Source organism: Mizuhopecten yessoensis, unplaced genomic scaffold (genome assembly GCF_002113885.1).
Source record: "Mizuhopecten yessoensis strain PY_sf001 unplaced genomic scaffold, ASM211388v2 scaffold11065_2, whole genome shotgun sequence".
NCBI classification, from domain to species: domain Eukaryota; kingdom Metazoa; phylum Mollusca; class Bivalvia; order Pectinida; family Pectinidae; genus Mizuhopecten; species Mizuhopecten yessoensis.
Genome location: NW_018408862.1, coordinates 159,174 through 184,706, shown reverse-complemented (window position 1 = coordinate 184,706; position 25,533 = coordinate 159,174). Strand labels below are relative to the sequence as shown.

Here is a 25,533-nt window from a genome sequence, read left to right as displayed (position 1 = left end):
ATCTTTATATCTGGGTTACAATCAATAAGTTCATTTCACCTAGACTCAATTTATGTCAAAAAGGATCATCTTTATATCTGGGTTACAATCAAAGAGTTCATTTTACCTAGACTCAATTTATGTCAAAAAGCATAATCTTTATATCTGGGTGACAATCAAAGAGTTCGTTTCACCTAGATCTAATTTATGTCAAAAAGGATCATCTTTATATCTGGGCTACAATCAAAGAGTTCGTTTCACCTAGATCAAATTTATGTCAAAAAGCATGATCTTTATATCTGGGTGACAATCAAAGAGTTCGTTTCACCTAGATCCAATTTATGTCAAAAAGGATAATCTTTATATCTGGATTACAATCAAAGAGTTTATTTCACCTAGACCCAATTTATGTCAAAAAGCATAATCTTTATATCTGGGTTACAATCAAAGAGTTTATTTCACCTAGACCCAATTTATGTAAAGAAGAATAAAAAAAAAAGGTGCATGTCAAAGAAAATTCATATTCACAAGAAAGCAATACACAGAAATGTCTTCATAGGTGAGGAGCTTGTCTTACCCTAATACATTATACAGTAGTGAAGAATAAGCTGCAATATGATAATCTCAATACCTTGACAAGCTTGGTGCCCAAGGCGAAGGCAAGAAAGATGTGATGTTGTGATCTAATTAAGCCGTCACTGCATTTTTGATCAACTCAATAAACTTGCCAAAAATAAGTCATTCTGTATGCAACAGAAACATATGTTTTTGTGGCAAATGCAGATATTTTCATTCCTGAAAAGCAAATTTCCATCAAAAAGACCAATTTGGGAGGAATTGTTTACTGCAGTTTTAGTGACACCTTAAATGTTCCAACACTGGTAAGTGGTAACCAGAATAATATCTTATACATGTGACAAGGTGACATGCTTTAAGCAATTAAAAACCTTTCAAGTCTGTAAATAAGAAATATTAGACTTTTCCATAATCAGCTGTAATTGCTCAAATGTATTATAAAAATATAACAAAGCAGACTCTGGTTACATGACTGAGGTAAAAAGCACTTCTAATTTTTGGTTCAGGATTTCTTACCGTTATACGCGACATACAAGTGACTATCTCACTAAGATACTTCATGCCATTCTGAAGCTTAAAGCCGCTGATGGAACCAAGCATGTTTGCCATGTATAAGGCCATGAACACAGAGGAAGCCACGACATTGTAGTCGAAGATGAGTACAGAGGACAACAACACCAACAGAAACAGGGGCTTGTTAACAAGGAACTCGTTCTGACAACTGAAAAGGAACAGATTCTTGTGTCCAAGGATGTAACGCTGCTCCAACCTGGAAGGATTTAAGTCTTGTATATTAATAAATGGTTCGGGTTAGAAGCTATGCTTTTGGATAAACCTCCATAAAAATTTAACATTATCTATGTATGATTTTCAAAGATCAAATTCTGATTTAAGGTCAAATTCCCCCCATTTGGGGCCTCTCTACAAGAAGTTATCACTCCCTTGTTCCGTCGTGACTAAAACAGACAAAACAAGATGCGTAGGCCTGACAGTTTATACTGTAGTTTTATTGTTCTATTTCAGAATGATATTGTCATTGCAGCCAGGAAACATTAATTTTTATTTCCATCTTACCATCAATGTTTCCTTATAACAACAGCAGTAACCATTTAATCTAAACACATGAAGATACATGGATGGAAAGAGTTATATTTTTAGCATGAAACAGTGATGAACTGATGAGAGTTAAGAATGATATACTGATGATTGTTAAGAATAAATAACCGATAAGAACCCGCTTTGGACTTGTCTGAAGAACATTACACTAGACTAGAATGTGTATTTCACCTTAAAAGCCAACATTAGACCCAAGGAGGTGCTAAAGAAGACGAGAGTAGCACATTTTATGCTGTTGATGATATGATATATAATATAATCAACCAACACCCCAAACAAACCATTTAACAACAAAATAAAATGTTTTACATGTGTGGTTATTCCCTTTTTTGTGCATGAGGATGAATATATATCACCTTGTAAAAAGTTTGCTCCAAATGTCAGGTAAAGGTGCAAGACAGCCTGGACAAGATCGAAAAATCTAGGATAGGCTGGAACATACAAATGTATCCTATTCTAGGCTGGAACATACAAATGTATCCTATTCTAGGCTGGAACACAAAAATGTATCCTATTCTAGGCTAGAACATACAAATGTATCCTAATCTAGGCTGGAACATACAAATGTATCCAATTCTAGGCTGGAACATACAAATGTATCCAATTCTAGGCTGGAACATACAAATGTATCCAATTCTAGGCTGGAACATACAAATATATCCTATTCTAGGCTGGAACATACAAATATATCCTATTCTAGGCTGGAACACAAAAATGTATCCTATTCTAGGCTGGAACACAAAAATGTATCCTATTCTAGGCTGGATCATACAAATGTATCCTATTCTAGGCTGGAACACAAAAATATCCTATTCTAGGCTGGAACATACAAATGTATCATATTCCAGTCAGAGTTGCCCGAAAATGTCAGGAGGTGTTGGAATGTGGTGATTATATAGGGTGACAGTCAAATATACAATAGTACACTTTGACAGTAATTAAGCTGTGTAAGGAATTTCAGCCAACTAGGTACTCAAACTCTAGATGTAATAGATAACTTGGTATGGATTCAGGTAGGCTAGCTCTACTGGTTTTGCCTGGAGGGCCTTACCGTCACGCGAGGGCCAACAGCCAAAGCTTCACTCAGCAATATTATCGCACGCTGCCGCTTAAAGCCGCTGATGGAACCGAGCATGTTTGCCATGTATAAGGCCATGAACATAGAGGAAGCCACGACATTGTAGTCGAAGATGAGTACAGAGGACAACAAGACCAACAGAAACAGGGGCTTGTTAACTAGGAACTCGTTCTGACAACTGAAAAGGAACAGATTCTTGTGTCCAAGGATGTAACGCTGCTCCGCCCTGGAAGAAGTTAATGGTTGGAAATTAATGTCTGAAGAAAAAAAAGGAAGAAGTCAAAAAAAAAAATCAATTGGAAAATATTTATTCAACTGAATTAAACTGCATCTGATGTTTGAGGATAAAATACTGATCAAAAATGCTTTTCATCAAACCTACAACAGGATAGTGGGTCTCTGGCTTGTGATTTTTCCGAAAATGTGCACTATATATCTTTACTGGGAAAAGTACAGGAGTTTGGAGGGGTGTGTAACATGAGTTCAGGGACAGGCTTCAAGGGAGGGGGAATAAGTAGCAGGGACAGGCTTCAAGGGAGGGGGAATAAGTAGCAGGAACAGGCTTCAAGGGAGGGGGAATAAGTAGCAGGAAAATGGGTGTGTTCCCTGGATGCAATGTACATTGCGTAGATATAGGTTTCCTACTATGTTTTGATAGGTCAGGGTTAGGCAGGAGTTAGTCTATGATATTCTTACATTCTGCCTCCATGACAGAAACTGTTAAAATTTAATGCATGCAACCTCAATCATTTATACATGTCTTTCAGAAAAGATGAATCATGATTTCATCTTATTTAAAATAAATAATTAGAAATTAAATCTGCTTAAATATTAACACTATTTAGTTTTGTTACTTTCTTGTTTCTTACTACAGAATTATTTTTGACAGCAAGGCAGATATTCCTTTAAGTTCATAGGAGTGTATTGATAAACGGAAATAGGAAGTACATCCCTAGTTGAAAATCCAATGTAGGGAGACAGTATCACAATTTCCGCATATTCTAATGTTTAATATTAAACTGATGAATATTGTATGTTCATTATTGACAGAACAGTGTGTTCTCTCAATATTAAAGTATTTCAAACCAATCCAGGCATTTCTTTGTGGCGTAATTCTGTCGAATCCCCACCTAAGGATGTAAATTGACAGTAAACATCATTTTCATAGTTTGTGTCATGATGTCATTATAATAAATTGTCATCTTATGATGGCCTTATTCAATTATATATATGTGTTGAGTTTTATGTGGAGTAGGCATAAATGCAAGTTATATACATAGCTGATTTTATGTCGCGACACATAAACCCTCCATTAGACTGTTTGACAAGTATTGTTAAAAGGTTGCTACGAACATCGCCCCCCTTAGGGTGCCGCTCCCCCCTTCTTGGTGCCTCCATCGTTTTGAGGTTTTTGATTGGCTAACATCCCACGCTACAATCTGATTGGCTGTAGGCCTCTTTCTTCATCTTTAAGAAAAATTTCAACGGCGCCATTTTGGCGCAGCATATTTTTATAAATTTATACCAAATTTGCCTTATTGAAAAACCCACCCTTACATGCCACCCTTTTTAATATTGTTTGTTTTGTGATTTATATATATATGTGTTGGCGTAATTCTATCGAATCCCCACCTAAAGATGTAAATTGACAGTAAACATCATTTTCATAGTTTGTGTCATGATGTCATTATAATAAATTGTCCCCACCTAAAGATGTAAATTGACAGTAAACATCATTTTCATAGTTTGTGTCATGATGTCATTATAATAAATTGTCATCTTATGATGGCCTTATTCAATTCTATATATGTGTTGAGTTTTATGTGGAGTAGGCATAAACAGTTTCATTATAAAATGTCAATTTTTAATCGCTTATAGATAATTAATTTTACACAATTTCACTATTTAATAAATTGATATACATTTATGCAATACTAATCTATGTCAGTATAATTTTTATTGACATTATTTTGGAAAAAATTGTGTCTTTTCATTTTTTCCCCAAAATTCACTCCTTTTTACATAAATTTCCATTTAAAATCCTTAAAATTGTGACAACCTATATTCTATTTGTGGCAGAAAATTTTCTTTAATTCAAAGCAACATCACTACAAAATTTCAAGAAATTCTACTGAGAAATGGTGACACAATCCTATTACCTTAATTTAGCTTCACATAATTAATATGTCAGAGAGTAACCAGAAAACCCCCCAATTATTTTAACATAGAATTATCATCATAATGCTTAAAGAATTTTAATACCAATATGGTACTTATCGTATGAACAATCGTAAAGTTGATAAAACACACTTGCTATGACTTCAGATCACATTGTAGGGAGATTGCTCTCCCACTGGTAGGGAGATTTTCATCGCAAGCATTCTTTTATCCTAATCAGGATAATGAATTTACCTTTCCTATTGAACAGTATTCAGAAAATAGAATTACCATTGATCCAATGCTTTCTTAAACAGAAGAAACTCACTTGCTGGTTTTTATCGACATATTTTCAACAAGTTATGAATTTCTAACATCACAATTAAATGTATGGAGATCCTTCAATAAGATTCATCAGTTTGGAAATATGTGATATCAAAGTTTTACTTTATACACAAATAATGTATGTATTAAACGTTGCGACACGTTTAATACGCACATTGTTTGTGTAAAAAGTAAAACTTTGATATCGTATGGAGATCCTGATTCTGGTTTGTGATGGTAAATATCAGGAGACATCCCATGGGAAAAGTTCTAGTAACACAAGATCAATTAGTGAGGAACACTAATGTATGTTCCATACTTCATCGGAATGTCTTTACAATGTGTGAGCCATCATACGTACTACAGGAGTCCGAGGACTACAAACACTGGGGGACATGCAAGTCCTTATTTATAGGTGATAATTCCTGTACAAGGTAAACCCAGGAAGAAAGGTTCAAAGTTAGACCATCAGATTACAAAACATAGAGCTTGAAAACAATAATTACATAATTTCCTGTTTTGCATGCCTTCATGTATTGGTTCTCATCTTTTAAAATACACAAAAACATTTTCGATAGCCCTTAGGTTTTTAACTTGACCACAGCAATGATCCCCTAATCTTGAACTCATTCCAAACAATGACACTGCAATGCAGCATATTCAAACGGTGAAACTGTCTTATAACAAAATCAAACGTGACAAAAGTCTGGAAAATTTAGACAAACTCATCAAATCTTTAGCCATTATAACTAACTGTCGAATCCTTCCTTCGCCTGAACAACCAAGAAAGTGCAAAACTGAATATCATCAGTCAAACAAGCCACTAACAATATTTTCACAACACTGGCATTAACACTTTCTGTCAGCCCACATGAACCATGCACTATTATCCTTAGGAGCTGTGTAGGCCGAGTGGTTATGGCGTCTCATTTCTACAACCACTAGCTCTCCACCAACGGGTTGTGGGTTCGAGGCCAATGTGAGGCAGTCGCTCAGTACTGGCCACAGGTCAGTGGTTTTTCTCATGGCACTCCCATTTTCCCTCCACCATCAAAACCTAGCATGTCTTTGATCAAACCAAACCTAATATCGTCAACCATTGGACACCAACATAATCAGTTTTCACATTCACAGTAACATGTTGAAAATATCCAGTCACTGGTGTGGCGTGGAAAAATGGAGGCAGCAGGCTATCCGATGAAATGTTTAAAAATAAAATAAAAAATGCAGGCTATATGCAATGTTTGTCAAATCACAAATCATATACATCAAAACAATAACTGGAAAAAACAACAAGCCATACAATTTTGTCGACTTCAAAATGTTGTCCAGCCTCCCAATTTCCATGTCCCTTGGCAAAGCTTACAACATCCAACTAAACTTTAGTAGTATAGCTCTGCCATTTCCATGCCTGATTCGTTGTAGGGGACCACACAGACTACGGCTGTTCAAAGTATGGTTTGTCTAGGTGGAGTTACAGGAGACTCCATGATAGACGACAACAGAATGATGAACGAAACTTTAGGTTATCAAATATAAATAAATAAAAAAATATACAACATTTGATATAGCGCCCTATCTAGCTAACATAAGCCACTCTAAAGCGCTTTACAGTACATAAATATACAATTTGATAAAATAAATACAATGAGATTGAACCAAAGCATCGTAGCTAGCAGTTGATGAAATTGAACAGTTTTACTTGTGTAAGTAAAATCTAACATTAGTCCATCCACACAAGTAGTTTTGTCTGTCTTTAGGTGTGATGTCACAGTATTCACACATATCCCATACCAGGGCGAGATGGTGAAACTTTCCTCAAGTGAATACTTGTGACTCATGTCGTTACGAATATGAGAAATCGTTAATTACCTTCATACGTTTCACGGTCATCCATGCCTCACTACCATTGCGAATTGCAGAGAAGCAATGGCCCACGAAAGTCTTAGCCAGATAGAAGATGAGTTGAAGACTGATATACAGGACCTCGGAGGTCAAATGTTGACCCAATAATGCTACTGGCAAGACAACCGCTAAAAAAGCTACACGAGGTCCAGATAACCACAGTGAACTCATCACACCAGCTATCAGCGAAGAGCGCCAAATGTAACGATGCCCAAATCTGTTAATCAATTCAACAAATGTGTCATAATACAAACTTGTGTCCTTAATTTAGACAAAAACACCATAAAAGCAATGTTGATTTCAATAACCTAAACCAGGATGTATGTGCACAACACTTTTTATTTATTTTTGATGGCTAAGCTGACAGTTTGGGGGGGGGGGGGAGGGTTTTTAGCTAAGCAGACAATTTTGGGGGATTTTTTGCTGGCACTAAAACAGACATGGTAGCCGTTAACCACAGCCCATCAGGTTACATATAAAGCCATGATGAAGAACAGACACAATTGCTCATGCGAAAGACCTAACGTACACCTGGCCAAGCAAGGTAAGTCATTCTGATCTGCGGACAATCTAGACATGTTCCCTATCAACATCATCAAAGTAAAGCAACACATTGAAATATAAATGATACCTTATTGGTTTCATGTAAAGGTCCACCCCCTGTAACAGTGATAATCTTAAAAATCTCTTTTTTACTTGGTCATTCATATAATTTACAACGACTTGGTGACATGGTGTTTACCTTTGCCCGTTTCTGTGAAATCCAGGTCTCGGCAACGTTGCGAATTGCCATGAACAAACCCCCATAGATGGTATGAGCCATAAGAAACAGCAGAGGCAAACAGGTGTACAGCTCACTAGGGGTCAAAGGTCGGCCAGAGAGTGTCACCGGGACAACCACAGAGTAATACATAATCCGTGGGCCTACCGTCCAGAGTGTTACCATTTGACCGGATATAATCGCGGCTCGCCAAACACAGTATTTCTCAAATCTACAAATTCAAGACATAGAGGATACTCTTCGTGGCTTATCCAAAACCAATTTTATTTCTTGGATTGAGATGAAAATTTTGACATTTTTCACGTGCAAAATCTAAAAATATATAGCTCTTGAATTCAGATTTTAATTCACCAAATCATTCTTCAAGAAATTTGGAAAATTCATTTCGCTGTACTTCAAATAGGTACACTTTTACAGAGTTAACAAAAAAACTTCCCCAAAGATTTGCATGGCTTTTTCATTATGGTGTCGTTATCAATGTTGTCATTTTTCATAGTAAATGCAGCTCATTGGTCTGATTTTTGTTATATCAAACAAGTACTATTTTCTTCTTACTAAGATAAATGATAACTTTTGTTTTCCTTATATTTAACCTTATTTTTCATGTTCAATGCCTACCTAATAGAACAAACTAACAGGGATTTTGAAAGCACGGTTAGAGAAAAGTTGAACAATTTGTCAAACTAAATACAAAAAACGTGTTAATACCAAATGGTGGCATGAAAATCTGTCAGGAATAATACTTCATACAGATGTTCATGTTTTAGATCCACCATAAGTCATAAATATAGTCTATTCAAAAATAAAACCTCAAAATCATAAACAAAAACTAAACAAAACAATTGCATATAACTCAATTATTTCAATTTTGTGTGGAAATCTATCAAGCAAATTAACAGGATTGACAAAATACTACAAAAAGTCACAATATCACAACTACACTACAGAGACAAAATTAAACTTTAGTAAATTTCATTTTTTTTGAAACATTTGATTAAATTTATCTTTGGCTACAACCATTCTTGGTGTCGGTTATCATTTTTTTATTTTTTATTATTGATCGGTTGTGTAAACAGGCAGTGTATTGACATTTTATCAGACAATATTTTATGTTATATTTTATATTCATGGCTCAGGTGAGAAAGTTGAACTTTCTTGTTTATTGGTAAGGAGAATCATTCACAAACTGAAATCTACAAAAAGACTATACTCCATGGAAAATACATAACAATTGATATTGAAAAAGCATCCATTCAACCACACATTTAAGCATTCAAGAATTCACAGATACAATCTACAGATTGACAGTAAGTTCTTGACAAAAAGACCACACAACAAGAGGCCCAGGTGGCCTGTATTGCTCACCTGGATATATAAGCAATCATTGGAAAAAGATTCTCAATGAAAGAAGTATGGCAAATAAAATCCCAGGGATAGGGCCATTCCCCTGACAGCATTATATACAGTGTATCCAAATCCTCATGTTCAGCAATGGTACGTTTGTAATAGGGTGGGGATCTCAAAAGGTTTCACAGCTATGACCAAGGGGCAAATAAAGTCCCTAAAGAAGTGGCCAGACCCCAGGATCAATTCTAATACCATGAGTGTATTCATCTTCTTATGCCCAGCAATTGTATATATGGTTAAAGAGTGGGGTTATTAACAGTTTTAAAGCTACGTCCAGTAAACCAGGAACTAAGTCCCTAGGTTCAATTCAAATATGATTATTGTATAGGTCTCTTTATGCTAAGCACTTGTATATAGTGTTAAATGTTCACTTTATTATAGGGTAAGGATCTTTGGCATTTTTCCTTTTGAATCCCCACCACCTCAGATTCCTTCCAACCTAATATACTTGATATCCATCTCTTAGTTCCAGAGATGTCGCTCAAATTAATATAGTCAAATTATCCCCCCCTTTTGTACAATTTTGAATTTCCTGGTTAAGAAGAAATTGTTTAACAAAATGTTAAACAATTTTTTTTTTATTTTTTTTTTTGCAATTATTTTTTTGTTGACTGACGCCAAAGTATGGCATAAGCTCACCTTGGTCCTTCAGAATAGGTGTGCCAATAATAAATTGATTTGAATTATTTGGTTTAGTAATATATGTACTGCAATACTGCATCAAGCAATGCTACTATATATAAAAATTTTCAAAGTTGTCAGTTGCTTTCAGGTTTCATCAACATCTATAACGGCAATACCACTTAAGCAAACACTCTGAGCCTCTTTTGAAGGTTTAGATTTTAAGCAAGTAGGGCATCTTTTAAAGATTTAGAGTTTAGGCTAACAAAGGCTCTTTTGAAGATTTAGAGTTTTAAGTAAGCAGGACCATGCAGCTAGCTCATTTAGAATTAAAGAGAGAGTTTAAGCTAGCAAGGCAAAAACTAAAGAGTTAGTATCACCACAAGAACACAAGAGCACAGACAAATTAATTCAAGATTACAGTAAATCTGTGTATGGCACTAAGTGTATTCAAAACGCAAGTAAATAGAGTATATATCAGCCTGTCAACAAATTAGTGACACGCCAGATGTCTGTATGTGGCAGTTCAACATTTGTCATAGTTTTTATCTACATGTACCTTTATGTTTGACGCGCAGAGGGCAGTCCAAAACTTTTTTTGCTTTGTATCAAGTAATCTGATTGGCTGGACATTTACTTGTGTCCCTAAGGCTATCAACTGTTTAAACAGAAGCAACATCAGCAACGCAACAGCTTAGAGGCTTCTACCTTATATGGTAGACTCTACAGGGGTGTAAACAATGTTTAAAGCACTTCCCCTGAAAAGTATACCTTACAAATTCATTGGCCCAAATTCAATTTCTACTTGCCTTAAAATGCATACAAACTATACAGACAAAAAACAAATTTTTGAACATGCTATGAATCTTCATAAAGTATTATAAGGATTGGTTTTTTTCTCAGCAACTGCAATATTATAATATAAATTATTTTCAATTAAATTGCAGAGTTGCATTTAATTTTTTATCAATTGTTTTTTATGTAAATTATTTTTTAAGTGGGGGAAATCCAGGTCTGGATCGGTTCGGTTATTAGTCACGCAATTGCAACTTCCTGTTGATAAGCAGACTTATTTTTAGACCAAAAGACTAAAGCAATGTCCCTCATTTATTAGCATGTGCATACAATTATTCAATAAGTAAATCTTTTATATATCCTTGATACATGTATATATTTAAACTGGTATTTCAGTTATTTTCATCAGTATATAAGTCTGAATTGATGTGAAGACCACTAGTATTCTACTAGCAATTTAGTTCTCAAAACAAAGAATGAAGTTGTTTTCATGATTTTGTTTGTTTGTTTCATAATTATTTCATTAATTGTATCCCAATAACCTAGTCATCTCAGTTAATTATTTATTCACATCCAGTCAAGGGGAATCCCAAATACATGTAAAACATGTTTCAGGAACCAGCCTTTTGCACTTTCGAAAGCTCTAGGACTGGCTGTCCTAGGCACCGTTAAAGTGTATTTTTACACCTCTGCTCTACTTTGCTGATCAATGTTCATTTATCAACTCCATCATAGATCTTGGAGACTTACGATCAGTCTCTTACAGAAATTAGTCCACATCTTTAGCCACAATTCACAATATGTATTCTAGAAGTTTAACGCTAATTCAAAGCACTTTTCTGTTACTTATTACTTAGAATGACAACAGCAACCAATCTGTACTCCTACAGTTGAATGAAAACACTGAAAAGATCACCTATTGGTCAAAGACAACAGAAAAAGAACATCACTTCTCCCCTATTGGTCAAAGACAACAGAAAAAAACCATCACTTCTCTTCTATTGGTCAAAGACTATAGAAACATACATCACTACTCTCCTATTGGTCAAAAACAACAGAAAAAACATCACTGCTCCCCTATTGGTCAAAAACAACATAAAAAACATCACTGCTCCCCTATTGGTCAAAGACAACAGAAAGAACATCACTGCTCTCCTATTGGTCAAAATCTACAGAAAGAACATCACTACTCTCCTATTGGTCAAAGACCACAGAAAAAACATCACTGCTCTCCTATTGGTCAAAGACTACAGAAAAATACATCACTACTCTCCTATTGGTCAAAGACCACAGAAAGAACATCATTTCTCCCCTATTGGTCAAAGACTACAGAAAGAACATCACTTCTCTCCTATTGGTCAGTAAGAGCAGGAAATATATTTCTGCTTATTCTTATTTGGTCAATTAGAACAAACAAGGAGTTAATTCCTCCATTGGTCCCATGGATAATAACATCTCTTTGCTCTTATCAGCTGATGATAATAGAAAAGAAACTATCTGTGTTTTTGACTTGATATTTACAGACATGAAAAAGGAACAGTGGGATTATCAACACCAAATGAAAGACATGAATCACCAAAACAATAAGGAGAGCAACCCCAGGTATTTTTCATTGGTTAGCAGTTCTGGAACCGCTTGTGACAACCCTTCTATACCTCAAATACATGTTGACAATGGAGACAAAAAGATGAAATCTCTACACTCAATATATAAACACTTATCTGGACCCTAAGGTAGACTACAATATACAAACACTTATCTGGACCCTAAGGTACACTTCAATATACAAACACCTATCTGGACCCTAAGGTACACTTCAATATACAAACACCTATCTGGACCCTTAGGTACACTACAATATACAAACACTTATTTGGACCCTAAGGTACACTACAATATACAAGCACTTATCTGGACCCTAAGGTACACTACAGTATACAAACACTTATCTGGACCCTAAGTTATACTACAATATACAAACACTTAACTGGACCCTAAGGTACACTACAATATACAACCACTTAACTGGACCCTAAGGTACACTACAATATATAAACACTTACCTGGCCCCTAAGGTACACTACAATATACAAACCCTTATCTGGACACTAAGGTACACTACAATATACAAACACTTATTTGGACCCTAAGGTACACTACAATATACCAACACTTATCTGGACCCTAAGGTACACTTCAATATACAAACACCTATCTGGACCCTAAGGTACACTCAATATATAAACACTTATCTGGACCCTAAGGAACACTACAATATACAAACACCTATCTGGATCCTAAGGTACACTACAATATACAAACACATATCTGGACCCTAAGGTACAGACTACAATATACAAACACTTATCTGGCCCCTAAGGTACACTCAATATATAAACACTTATCTGGACCCTAAGGTACACTTCAATATACAAACACCTATCTGGACCCTTAGGTACACTACAATATACAAACACTTATTTGGACCCTAAGGTACACTACAATATACCAACACTTATCTGGACCCTAAGGTACACTCAATATATAGACACTTGTCTGGACCCTAAGGGACACTACAATATACAAACACTTATCTGGGCCCTAAGGTACACTACAATATACAAACACTCATCTGGACCCTAAGGTACACTACAATACACAAACACTTATCTGGACCCTAAGGTAGACTACAATATACAAACACTAATCTGGACCCTAAGGTACACTCAATATATAGACACTTGTCTGGACCCTAAGGGACACTACAATATACAAACACTTATCTGCACCCTAAGGTACACTACAATATACAAACCCTTATCTGGACACTAAGGTACACTACAATATACAAACACATATCTGGACCCTAAGGGACAGACTACAATATACAAACACTTATCTGGACCCTAAGGTACAGACTACAATATACAAAGACTTAGATCAACCCTGATTGTTTTCAAATCATATTATACATAGGTTGGCCCTGACCTTGAGGTAAACCAAATTTAATACCACTGACCTGATTAAGGTCTCATTATATTTACAATGATGTTAACACTGACGTAGACCACAATTTTGAAAAAATGATCTTGACTCTGTTTTAGGTAACAATATACATAACAATGACCTTGACCCTGATTTAGGTCACGATATACAAACACTGACCTTGACCCTAATTTAGGTGACGATACACAAACACTGACCTTGACCCTGTGGTAGCTGGTGTAAGCATACGACAAGTATTCTGTACTCTCCAGCTGCCATCCAAACCACATTTGTTTGATGAGAATAATGTAATTAATCAAGATGAAGAGAGATTCGGCTGTAATACGCTTCTCCGTCAAGAGATAGGGCAGGACCATTGTTAGATACAATATCTTGTCACCAAAATACCACACAAACTCCCTTAGCCCGGACCAGTACAGTGTTGTCCGAATTATGTGGCATTCCATGCTGTTAATTGGGAAAATTCATTGAAGATTTTTAAAAATATGATTACGAGTAATTATAACAAAAGACCACTAAACTGAGAATACCAGTTTCAATCACAATATATAGAGGATATTCTTTATTGTTACATCAATTGGGGTGTTATTTCAGGAGTGGGAAGAGTGACCAAATATTGAGACAAGGGTTGCTGTATTATGCCATCACAATAAGAAAATGTCAGGGCATCATGCAGTGATGTCATAGTTGGCAATGGCTGTTAGTTGTCATTCTCATAAGTGTTAAAATTGTGATCTGTCACTGTAGAAAATAAATCAATTTATTTTTCACTGTAAACTAGCTCTCATTGGTGAAAATGTAAATACAAATCATCTACTACCATTTCAGCAAATTAAAAATGTTTGAAAAGAAAAGATAAATTCTACACATGCCTCACTACATTAGAAGTTGACTACAGTAGATAAATTGACTAAAGCAATCTAAGTTATGTGAATTCACAAAAATATTAGCAAAGCAAGTGAAGACAAGATTAATTGGGTATAAGTAATATCAAGTCAAAAGAACAACTACAGCCAGTGGCAAATTAAAATCATTCCAAAGGAAAACACAAAAGTTAAATGAACAACTCTTTGCATGAGGATTCTTAAATGAACAACTCTTTGCATGAGGATTCTAAGACATAATATTATAATCTATTTACTTAATGCTTATTCTCATGCATACAATTTTTTTTAAAGTTTACATGCGCTATAGGATTGATTTTATTTATAACACCTTTTTCATTAGTTTTGTGTTAGCTTCTAATATTTCATTGAATCTAAAACGAGATGATGACGATCTAGTATATGACTGTAATTTTCTTTATTAGTTGCAGGTCTAAAAGGATTGGGTGAAATGCAATGCACCAACCCTGGATTGAAACACAGACTATCTAAACTCTACACAGATTTGCTTACGTTACAGTTATAATCCAGGTGTATCCCTTTAACAAGCCACCCAGTACTTGTAACGTTCAGCTTTAGTTGGACCTTAGCGCCTACTTATACCAGTGAAGGGCAAATTAAAATTTAAACAGATTTCTGAATGTGGAAATATGAATGCTTCACCATCAGGTCACCAGGGACTGGCCTAGTCCATTTCGGTTTTTATACCAAGCCGACACATTGTATCAATTCAGCAAAATTATATGTGCTGCAGGGAAGTAGTCAGAATACTGTTTTTAAAAGAACATATACCAATATATATATATATATATATATATATACCTATACAGAATTATTTTAAATTAAGACATGCATAAATATTTATACATATAGACTTCAGAATAAGTGCAGGTTATGGGATATATTTTATTAAATGTCCTTTACATATTTCTGAACCTTTTGAAATTTTGATTGGGGAGATTCTGCATGTTAAAGATTAATTAAAAGATAAAAAAAAATGTGTATAAATGATGCCTCCTACGTAATAGGTAAAATTTAGAATCGTATATTTTGAGTTGTTCTTTATAAGAAGAGCAATTTACTGGCTAAAAGTGTCAAATTTTATGGTTTAAAAGTTGGAGTCTTCCTTCAAAATAGGATGAATTGGTAAGTATGCCTTTAAAATATTAAATAAGTTCAGGAAAATATACAATTATGATGGGTTGCCTTGGTTGAGTGACAATTGCATTTGTTTGTTTTGATCCAAATGTCTTAACAAAATAATACATGGTGGTTGCTAAGATTTTAGTTTACCAAAAGAAAAAAACGGAAAACATACTTAACAATAAAGTCTGTACAACAGCAGATCAGAGTGAAATTTGTGAGTTACCAACATCTGCATGAATTTTTGCCATTCAAAATCTTTTTATATCGGTATACATTGATATAATGTATATTTTATTTGAAATAACCCCATATATGTTCTAAATCTCATCTTTCCATTCCAAAGAGGCTGTATGATACAGATCTGCCATTGTATCATGATCAGGATAAGAAGTACTTTTATATAGAATATCACAGCAAGAGCCATCTGTTACAAGAGTCTGACTGACCTTGACTCGCCCGAGGCTCGTATTAGCATACACCAAACTTTGCAGCCCTTCCAGCTGCTGAGCGATCGACACATTCTGTAGCACCTTCAGGTACAATAGCACAAGAAACATGGTTGAAGGTCGCAGACCACCCGAAATGATGAAATGTGGTATAAGAACCGCGATGTAGAGCAACTTTTCCCCGGTGGTCCACATACTGAGACAAAGTCCTGACATGTACTGTATCTTAGCCAGCGGTCCCATCTCTTTTCTGTTAGTATCAACATCAACAAATAACATGTACAAACAAAATTGTACAAAAATTCAAGGTATATTCAAGTCAAATTGATGTCTATTTTTCAAACCATATATGTACCATGTCATAGTCCATCTTTCACATTATGACATCCTCCGATACCTGAATTTACAGTATTAAACAAAAATAAACAAAAAATGTGTTTACCTTGAATATAATCGATAAAATAACAGAAAAGAATTTTGAATACATTAATTTATATTCTTGGCTTACAGCAAGCATCATATTCATGCCGTTGTATTGATAAGATATATCAACTGTTATATCTTTGACAGTTATAATTACCACTGATGCAATCCCTTTACATTTATAAATACTGGGAGGAAATAGGACCATCGTTTAATTCTGGGGTTTTAGAGTTTTTTCAGCATAATGGACTTTATAATCATCACTAAATTACTGAACTGTCATTATGGATCATGCCAGTGTGCAATGTTGCTGAATCGTTTTTTTTTTCAAAATATTTACCTCTATTAAACCAATCTAGTTTCATTTTTTTTTTTACTTGACCCTCGACCAACTGATTTAATCAAGCTCAGACTACTGAATTAAAAAAAAAATCCATTTCTATTAAACCATTTTTATTAAAAGCTTATTGGGGAGTGAGAAGGTAACTGCTACGTAAATCACTTTTGAGTTGTAACAGGATTCAGTCCACTGTCCTCATATTTTACTGCTAAATCCATTTTTATTTCAGACCAATTTCAAACAAGAATTTAAAGCCACAAGCCAAATTATACCTCCCGTTTCACTGTAGAAATAGCGAAAATAAATCAAAGTCAAAATAAATGAACAAGACTTCCCAAAAGGGGAATAACTCTCATAGCAATAGCTGGGCTTAAACATTAAGCTTGAGCTAAAAATTCAGAGTGCAGCAATTATATCCGTGGAGTTTAATTCAGGTGAAAACTGTAGGAGGAATTATATCCGTGGAGTTTAATTTAGGTGAAAACTGTAGGAGGAAGTATTCCGACAACATTTGGCTAATAGTCTGTAAAAGGGACATAACTTCCGCAATAATCGCTAGATACGAAAAGTAATATCTCAGGTGGACAACCTTTGAGTGTGGTGACTACCACAGCAGTAGGAGTTTAAGACAATTCAGATGTCATTAACTGTATGAGGAAAGGGACAATATTTGAGAGATGAATAAGTATACTGGCCACAACTCCCACAAAAAATACCTGGATCAAATACGTTAACACAGGTGTATACATATAGCTGCTCAATTTTTGAGTAACTGTGGTGACTACACTAGCGGTCAGATTCACAAAATTCACATGAAACCTGTCTACTAGCTATGATATTTGTTCATGATTTGGTTGAAAAAATGTTTTAAAGGGGTATAACTCCTACAAAAACTAGAACATGCCTGTCACAGAGTTAATACAGATCATATCAAACCAAATACTTTTCCAGGCTTTTCAAAGCTCTAACCAACATGATGATTTAAGGTAACACAACAGCCCAACTTTGCAGCCCGACAGTAACACTTTTCTCGTAAAGAGGTAAATTGGGGTCCCCTCCTAGAAAACATTTGCATTCATAGATACAAGATGGTTGATTTTAAGCAATGCTGAAAAGTAACACCAAAGTCAATGTTATTGGCACCGGCCCCAGTATCTGTGCTTGGCACTTTTCATGTGTGATTTTTGCAACAATATTTTTCTTTTTATCTTGTCAAACAATGTAACTTAATTGGCCATCAAAAATTATCAAATGGTCCATTGAAAATTACACACACGTTTCCCAATCTTGGGAGCTTGTCAGACGATCCTCTACCACAACTTGTTAGATCATCACTAACATAACATGCGTTTCATTTAGATAATCTCACTCGGAACTCTCAGACACCATCTAATGATAAAGCTAGAATCAAAAGGAGTTACCTCCCATCAGTCTTATGATATAGTTACTATCAAAAGGAGTTACCTCCCATCAGTCTAATGATATAACTAGAATCAAAAGGAGTTACCTCCCATCAGTCACTGAATCGGACAATAACACAGACCAAACACAATGACACTTCACAAGATTTGTTTAAGCACCAAAATACCATTGTGTTATACACATAATTGTGGAATTTTAATGGGCAAGAAAGACATGACTATGGGTAATTATATATGGGATTGCTGAACGGCAAAATTCAAGAACTTTTCATAGCCAATGACCTTCATTCAAAGGCTTTTCTAGGCCACAGTGTAAATATAGGACTTTATCAGGTGCTGTGCGAACTCTTTGTAATACAGGGATACCCTCTTGTCAGTTGACTGATGACAATCTCTTGACAAACTTGCAGTGGTTGACCTATAAATAGCGACATTGAACTTGGAACCCTGAATATGAATTATTCCACGGTATTCTCAAACTTGACCTTCGTATAAATTTTGATGAAAATCCGTTCAGAAATAAGGTCAGCACAGCCATGACAAAGATTTGTGAAGTAACGCCACAGGACATGCCAAACCATCTGTTTTAGGGAGGAGAAGGGGCATAAAAAGGCAGATAAAGAAGACCTGGTCCGGGCAAATCTGCTTCATCAATTATATTTCGAACATTTTAAAGCAAACTGTGTGATGTTTGTTGCACCTTAAACTCACCCTGGGGAAACAGCACCATCCACAAAACAAGCATTTGATCCTATTACCTACCACTGACAATAAGAAATGAGAAGATGGACCTTGCAAAACTGACCTTTGTTCTTTTGACACTTGTATACCCTGCTCCCATATTTTCAGCAAGGTAGGCAATTCTTTCCAGGGTTCTGCGTAATATCATTACACATGTCATTGCCATGTATAGTGGTCTGGCGAGAACATGATGTCCTTGGAATGTTTCCATCATCAATATGCTGAGTATCAGAACCTTGGCGCTCCCAATCCAGATCAGATCAAGCACCAGGGATGACAATCGTTGTTTCTGATGGATGGGCCTGAGTTCAGGCCTGTTTAAAGTCATAAATATCCGTTATAGTGGTCTAGGTATTTACCTGTATGTGTACTATCACTTGTTACAATGTAACTTGTCGAAAACAGATTATTATCGTTCTGTACAATTAAGAACTGAACTTAATGTCCCATTTTACAAATTCATATTTTTTTAAAAATTAAAAAATTTCAATGCAGGGAGTCCTCTTGAAATGCCACTGAACGATGTCATAATGACGTAGCGTCAAGCAGTATTAATAGGTTTAAGTCAATTGTCAACAAGTTTTGTGTAATCAACCAGTGAACCCTCACAGTTCAAAAACTGAACTATTCCATTTAACACCAATAAAGCACAGTCTAATTTTTTTATTAATAGGGCAGTGTGTACAATAAATTGTGTACAGTTAAAGAAATGTACTAATTTTTTCAAATATGCATGGTAATTTTTTAAATTGGGTATTCATACTTACTGATTTTTCAAATGCACCTGTACTTACAAAACGTTCTTTGTCCAAATTATCCAACTCATTTGCTTGCCACAGGTCCTAATTATGATGAAGCGAGCAGGGGAATAAAGCACTGGAATCAACCCAATAGTCTTTATCATAGTCAATAAACTGCTAGATATGTATAGCATTGCTTTCTGGTGGCAACTGCAGGCAGTATACAGCACACTAGTCCATTTATGTGTTTATAATGACATGAAACAGTCAACTTTCATTCATATCGTCAACTAACCATTGAAATTATGACAGCCTCAATGTCAACAGACTTCATCATGTCAACAGGTTCAATGATGTCGAAAGACTCAATGATGTCAAGTCACAACGATGTCTACAAACAGATAAAACATGTCAACATTAATAAACAGCCCAAATCTAACATCCATATATGTCAACAAACAGCCAAAATGATGTCATTAGTCACAATGATATAAACCAATATCCACACATATGTCAACAGCCAAAATCAAACATCCACAAATATGTCAACAGCCAAAATCAAACATCCACAAATATGTCAACAAACAGTCAAAATCAAACATCCACAAATATGTCAACAGCCAAAATCAAACATCCACAAATATGTCAACAAACAGTCAAAATAAAACAACCACATATATGTCAACATTAATAAACAGCCAAAATCAAACATCCACAAATATGTCAACAAACAGTCAAAATCAAACATCCACAAACATGTCATCAAACAGTCAAAATCGAACATCCACATATATGTCAACAAACAGCCAAAATCAAACATCCACATATATGTCAACAAACAGCCAAACCAAACATCCACAAATATGTCATCAAACAGTAAAAATCAAACATCCACATATATGTCAACAAACAGCGAAAATCAAACATCCACAAATATGTCAACACACAGTCAAAATCAAACATCCACAAATATGTCAACAGCCAAAATCAAACATCCACAAATATGTCAACAGCCAAAAACAAACATCCACAAATATGTCAACAAACAGTCAAAATCAAACTTCCACAAATATGTCAACAATAAGCCAAAATCTAACTTCCACAAATATGTCAACAATAAGCCAAAATCAAACATCCACAAATATGTCAATAAACAGCCAAAATCAAACATCCACAAACATGTCAACATTAATAAACAGCCAAAATCAAACATCCACAAATATGTCAACAGCCAAAAACAAACATCCACAAATATGTCAACAAACAGTCAAAACCAAACATCCACAACCATGTCATCAAACAGTCAAAATCGAACATCCACATATATGTCAACAAACAGCCAAAGTCAAACATCCACATATATGTCAACAAACAGCGAAAATCAAACATCCACAAATATGTCAACAATAAGCCAAAATCAAACATCCACAAATATGTCAATAAACAGCCAAAATCAAACATCCACAAATATGTCATCCAACAGCCAAACCAAACATCCACATAAATGTGAACAAACAGTCAAAATCAAACATTCACAAATATGTCAACAAACAGTCAAAATCAAACATCCACAAACATGTCATCAAACAGTCAAAATCGAACATCCACATATATGTCAACAAACAGCCACAATCAAACATCCACAAATATGTCAACAAACAGTCAAAACCAAACATCCACAACCATGTCATCAAACAGTCAAAATCGAACATCCACATATATGTCAACAAACAGCCAAAGTCAAACATCCACATATATGTCAACAAACAGTCAAAATCAAACATCCACAAACATGTCATCAAACAGTCAAAATCTAACATCCACATATATGTCAACAAACAGCCAAACCAAACATCCACAAATATGTCAACAAACAGTCAAAATCAAACATCCACAAATATGTCATCAAACAGGCAAAATCAAACATCCACAAATATGTCATCCAACAGCCAAACCAAACATCCACATAAATGTCAACAAACAGTCAACAAACATCCACATATATGTCAACAAACAGCGAAAATCAAACATCCACAAATATGTCAACACACAGTCAAAATCAAACATCCACAAATATGTCAACACACAGTCAAAATCAAACATCCACAAATATGTCATCCAACAGCCAAACCAAACATCCACATAAATGTCAACAAACAGTCAACAAACATCCACATATATGTCAACAAACAGCGAAAATCAAACATCCACAAATATGTCAACAATAAGCCAAAATCAAACATCCACAAATATGTCAACATTGATAAACAGCCAAAATCAAACATCCACAAATATGTTAACAAACAGCCAAAATCAAACATCCACAAATATGTCATCAAACAGCCAAACCAAACATCCACATAAATGTCAACAAACAGTCAAAATCAAACATTCACAAATATGTCAACATTAATAAACAGCCAAAATCAAACATCCACAAATATGTCATCAAACAGCCAAACCAAAAATCCACATAAATGTCAACAAACAGTCAAAATCAAACATTCACAAATATGTCAACATTAAAAAACAGCCAAAATCAAACATCCACAGATATGTCAACAAACAGCCAAAATCAAACTTCCCCAAATATGTCAACAAACAGCCAAAATCAAACATTCACAAATATGTCAACATTAAAAAACAGCCAAAATCAAACATCCACAGATATGTCAACAAACAGCCAAAATCAAACTTCCCCAAATATGTCAACAAACAGCCAAAATCAAACATCCACATATGTCAACAAACAGTCAAAATCAAACATCCACAAATATGTTAACAAACAGCCAAAATCAAACATCCACAAATATGTCAACATTGATAAACAGCCAAAATCAAACATCCACAAATATGTCCACAAACAGCCAAAATCAAACATCCACAAATATGTCAACATTGATAAACAGCCAAAATCAAACATCCACAAATATGACAACAAATAGCCAAAATCAAACATCCACAAATATGTCAACATTGATAAACAGCCAAAATCAAACATCCACAAATATGACAACAAATAGCCAAAATCAAACATCCACAAATATGTCAACAGCCAAAATCAAACATCCACAAATATGTCAACATTGATAAACAGCCAAAATCAAACATCCACAAATATGTCATCAAACAGCCAAACCAAACATCCACATAAATGTGAACAAACAGTCAAAATCAAACATTCACAAATATGTCAACATTAAAAAACAGCCAAAATCAAACATCCACAGATATGTCAACAAACAGCCAAAATCAAACATCCACAACTATGTCATCAAACAGCCAAACCAAACATCCACATAAATGTGAACAAACAGTCAAAATCAAACATTCACAAATATGTCAACATTAAAAAACAGCCAAAATCAAACATCCACAGATATGTCAACAAACAGCCAAAATCAAACATCCACATATATGTCAACAAACAGCCAAAATCAAACATCCACTAATTTGTCAACATTAATAAACAGCCAAAATCAAACATCCACATATATGTCAACAAACAGCCAAAATCAAACATCCACATATGTCAACAAACAGTCAAAATCAAACATCCACAAATATGTCAACAATAAGCCAAAATCAAACTTCCACAAATATGTCAACAAACAGCCAAAATCAAACTTCCACAAATATGTCAACAAACAGCCAAAATCAAACATCCACTAATTTGTCAACATTAATAAACAGCCAAAATCAAACATCCACAAATATGTCAACAAACAGCCAAAATCAAACATCCACAAATATGTCAACAAACAGCCAAAATCAAACATCCACAAATATGTCAACAAACAGCCAAAATCAAACTTCCACAAATATGTCAACAAACAGCCAAAATCAAACATCCACATATATGTCAACAAACAGCCAAGCCAAACATCCACATATATGTCAACAAACAGCCAAAATGATGTCAACAGCCCCAATAATATAAACAGTCACAATGTTGTCAATAAACAGACATCAATACATAAATAACTAAAATACAAACAGCTTTAATGTCAACATATAGCCACAAGGATTGTCAAGACTCAAAGCTGTCAGCAGACACAATGATGTCAACAAAATACTACAATCATGTCAACACTCTCAGAGTTGGTAAATGTCAACAAAAGTGCTTTGACATTTATAGTAATATGAGTGTCAAAACTATTTTGTTTGTTTTAACTAGCAATTGCAAATATTTTACCTAGAAGCAGTCATAATATTTCATCTAGAATCACAAAATCAAATATCTAGCAAAAATTCTAATATCAATAATGATATGCTGACTAGCTGTCTGGGATACTAAAATTGGAATAGAATGAACTCGGATTTAGCAGGACTTTTCTCGCTTTAGTTCGAATAAAAAGCTTTTTGTAAGATTGTAGTTAAGGTACAGCAGCACAGTTTATCCATGGCAACAACAGTATATCCATGGCAACAACAACTCTCAAAATATCTTTGTAGATAAACTTATGACTTGTACAATACAAAGCTAATGTGATCTCCACCAACAAGTAGTGAGAGTGTTGTATACTGGGAAATTTCCCCAGTTTAAACTTTCCCCTTTTTGTCCATCCATAAATTTGATTAAAATTGTGATTTGAATTTTTCTTTTGCAGTAAGAACAGTGACCCAAACTGACCAATGTGACAGCATCAGTGACCCCAAATTGACCAAATGGAAAGGGTCAGTGATCGCATTTAACTGACCAATGCAACAGCGACAGTGACCCCAACTTGACCACATAGAAGGGTCAGTGATCGTAACTGACCAATGAGACAGTGACCCCAACCTGACCACATGGAAAGGATCAGTGATCGCAACTGACCAATGAGACAGTGACCCCAACCTGACCACATGGAAAGGATCAGTGATCGCAACTGACCAAAGTGACAGGGACAGTGACCACAAATGACAAATGCAACTTGGTCAGTGACCACAAATGACCAATGTGACAGTGAACTCCAACCTGGGAAAGGGTCAGTGACTCGATCCAACTGAACAATGGGAAAGAGTCAGTTATTTCAACTTACCACTGGGAAAAGGTCATTGACTCAAAATGATTCATGATGGGAAAAAAATCCATAGGTGAGGAATCACAGCATCAATTCAAACATGCTTTTCCCCCACCAGTATTAAATACTATACCATTATAGAAGCAATACCCTTTACATATTTCCTTCCCATACTCCCTTACCCTTAGTAATTATACATTATAGTTATATATATATAAGTGTTGGAATACTTAATACAGTAGTCAAGTAGGACAAATAATTTAAACTAAACCTGGGAAAAATAACAATATTGGGTTTACTGTGTTTTGATTAATTTGTTAATTATGTGACCGAGCAAGAAATTGTGGTTTGAAGTTCACTCACCCAAACTGCAATGTTTTACATTTGCTCTACTTCTGACTTTGATTAAAGGACACACCAACCTTGCTTACTGTCTGTGTTTTTATCACTTAAGAGTTAAGTTACAACCCAGAGAAGATTTTGCGGAGAATTTCACATTTTTTCCACCTTTAATTTTACAAAGGTCATAATGATCACATCTTAAGCAGATGATCCATATATATACTCGGGTTTCATCAAAAGTACAGCCTGAATAAACCTTTATCATCACCAGATAGTCACGGACAACCAGACCAATAAAC

The 25,533-nt window shown here is 35.0% G+C and overlaps 1 protein-coding gene across 5 annotated transcripts in view; it reads right to left on the bottom strand.

Annotated features, from left to right (window-relative positions):
* LOC110465236 (multidrug resistance-associated protein 4-like) overlaps window positions 1-25,533 on the bottom strand; it is a 131,730-nt gene that overhangs the window by 27,527 nt on the left and 78,670 nt on the right. The window contains exon 8 of one of the 5 annotated variants that reach the window (XM_021520934.1): window positions 7,878-8,127. The exons of the other annotated variants lie outside the window; for them this stretch is intronic. Coding sequence (XP_021376609.1) covers window positions 7,878-8,127 — 250 coding nt within the window. The remainder of the gene's footprint in view (window positions 1-7,877; window positions 8,128-25,533) is intronic. 5 annotated transcript variants of the gene reach the window in all.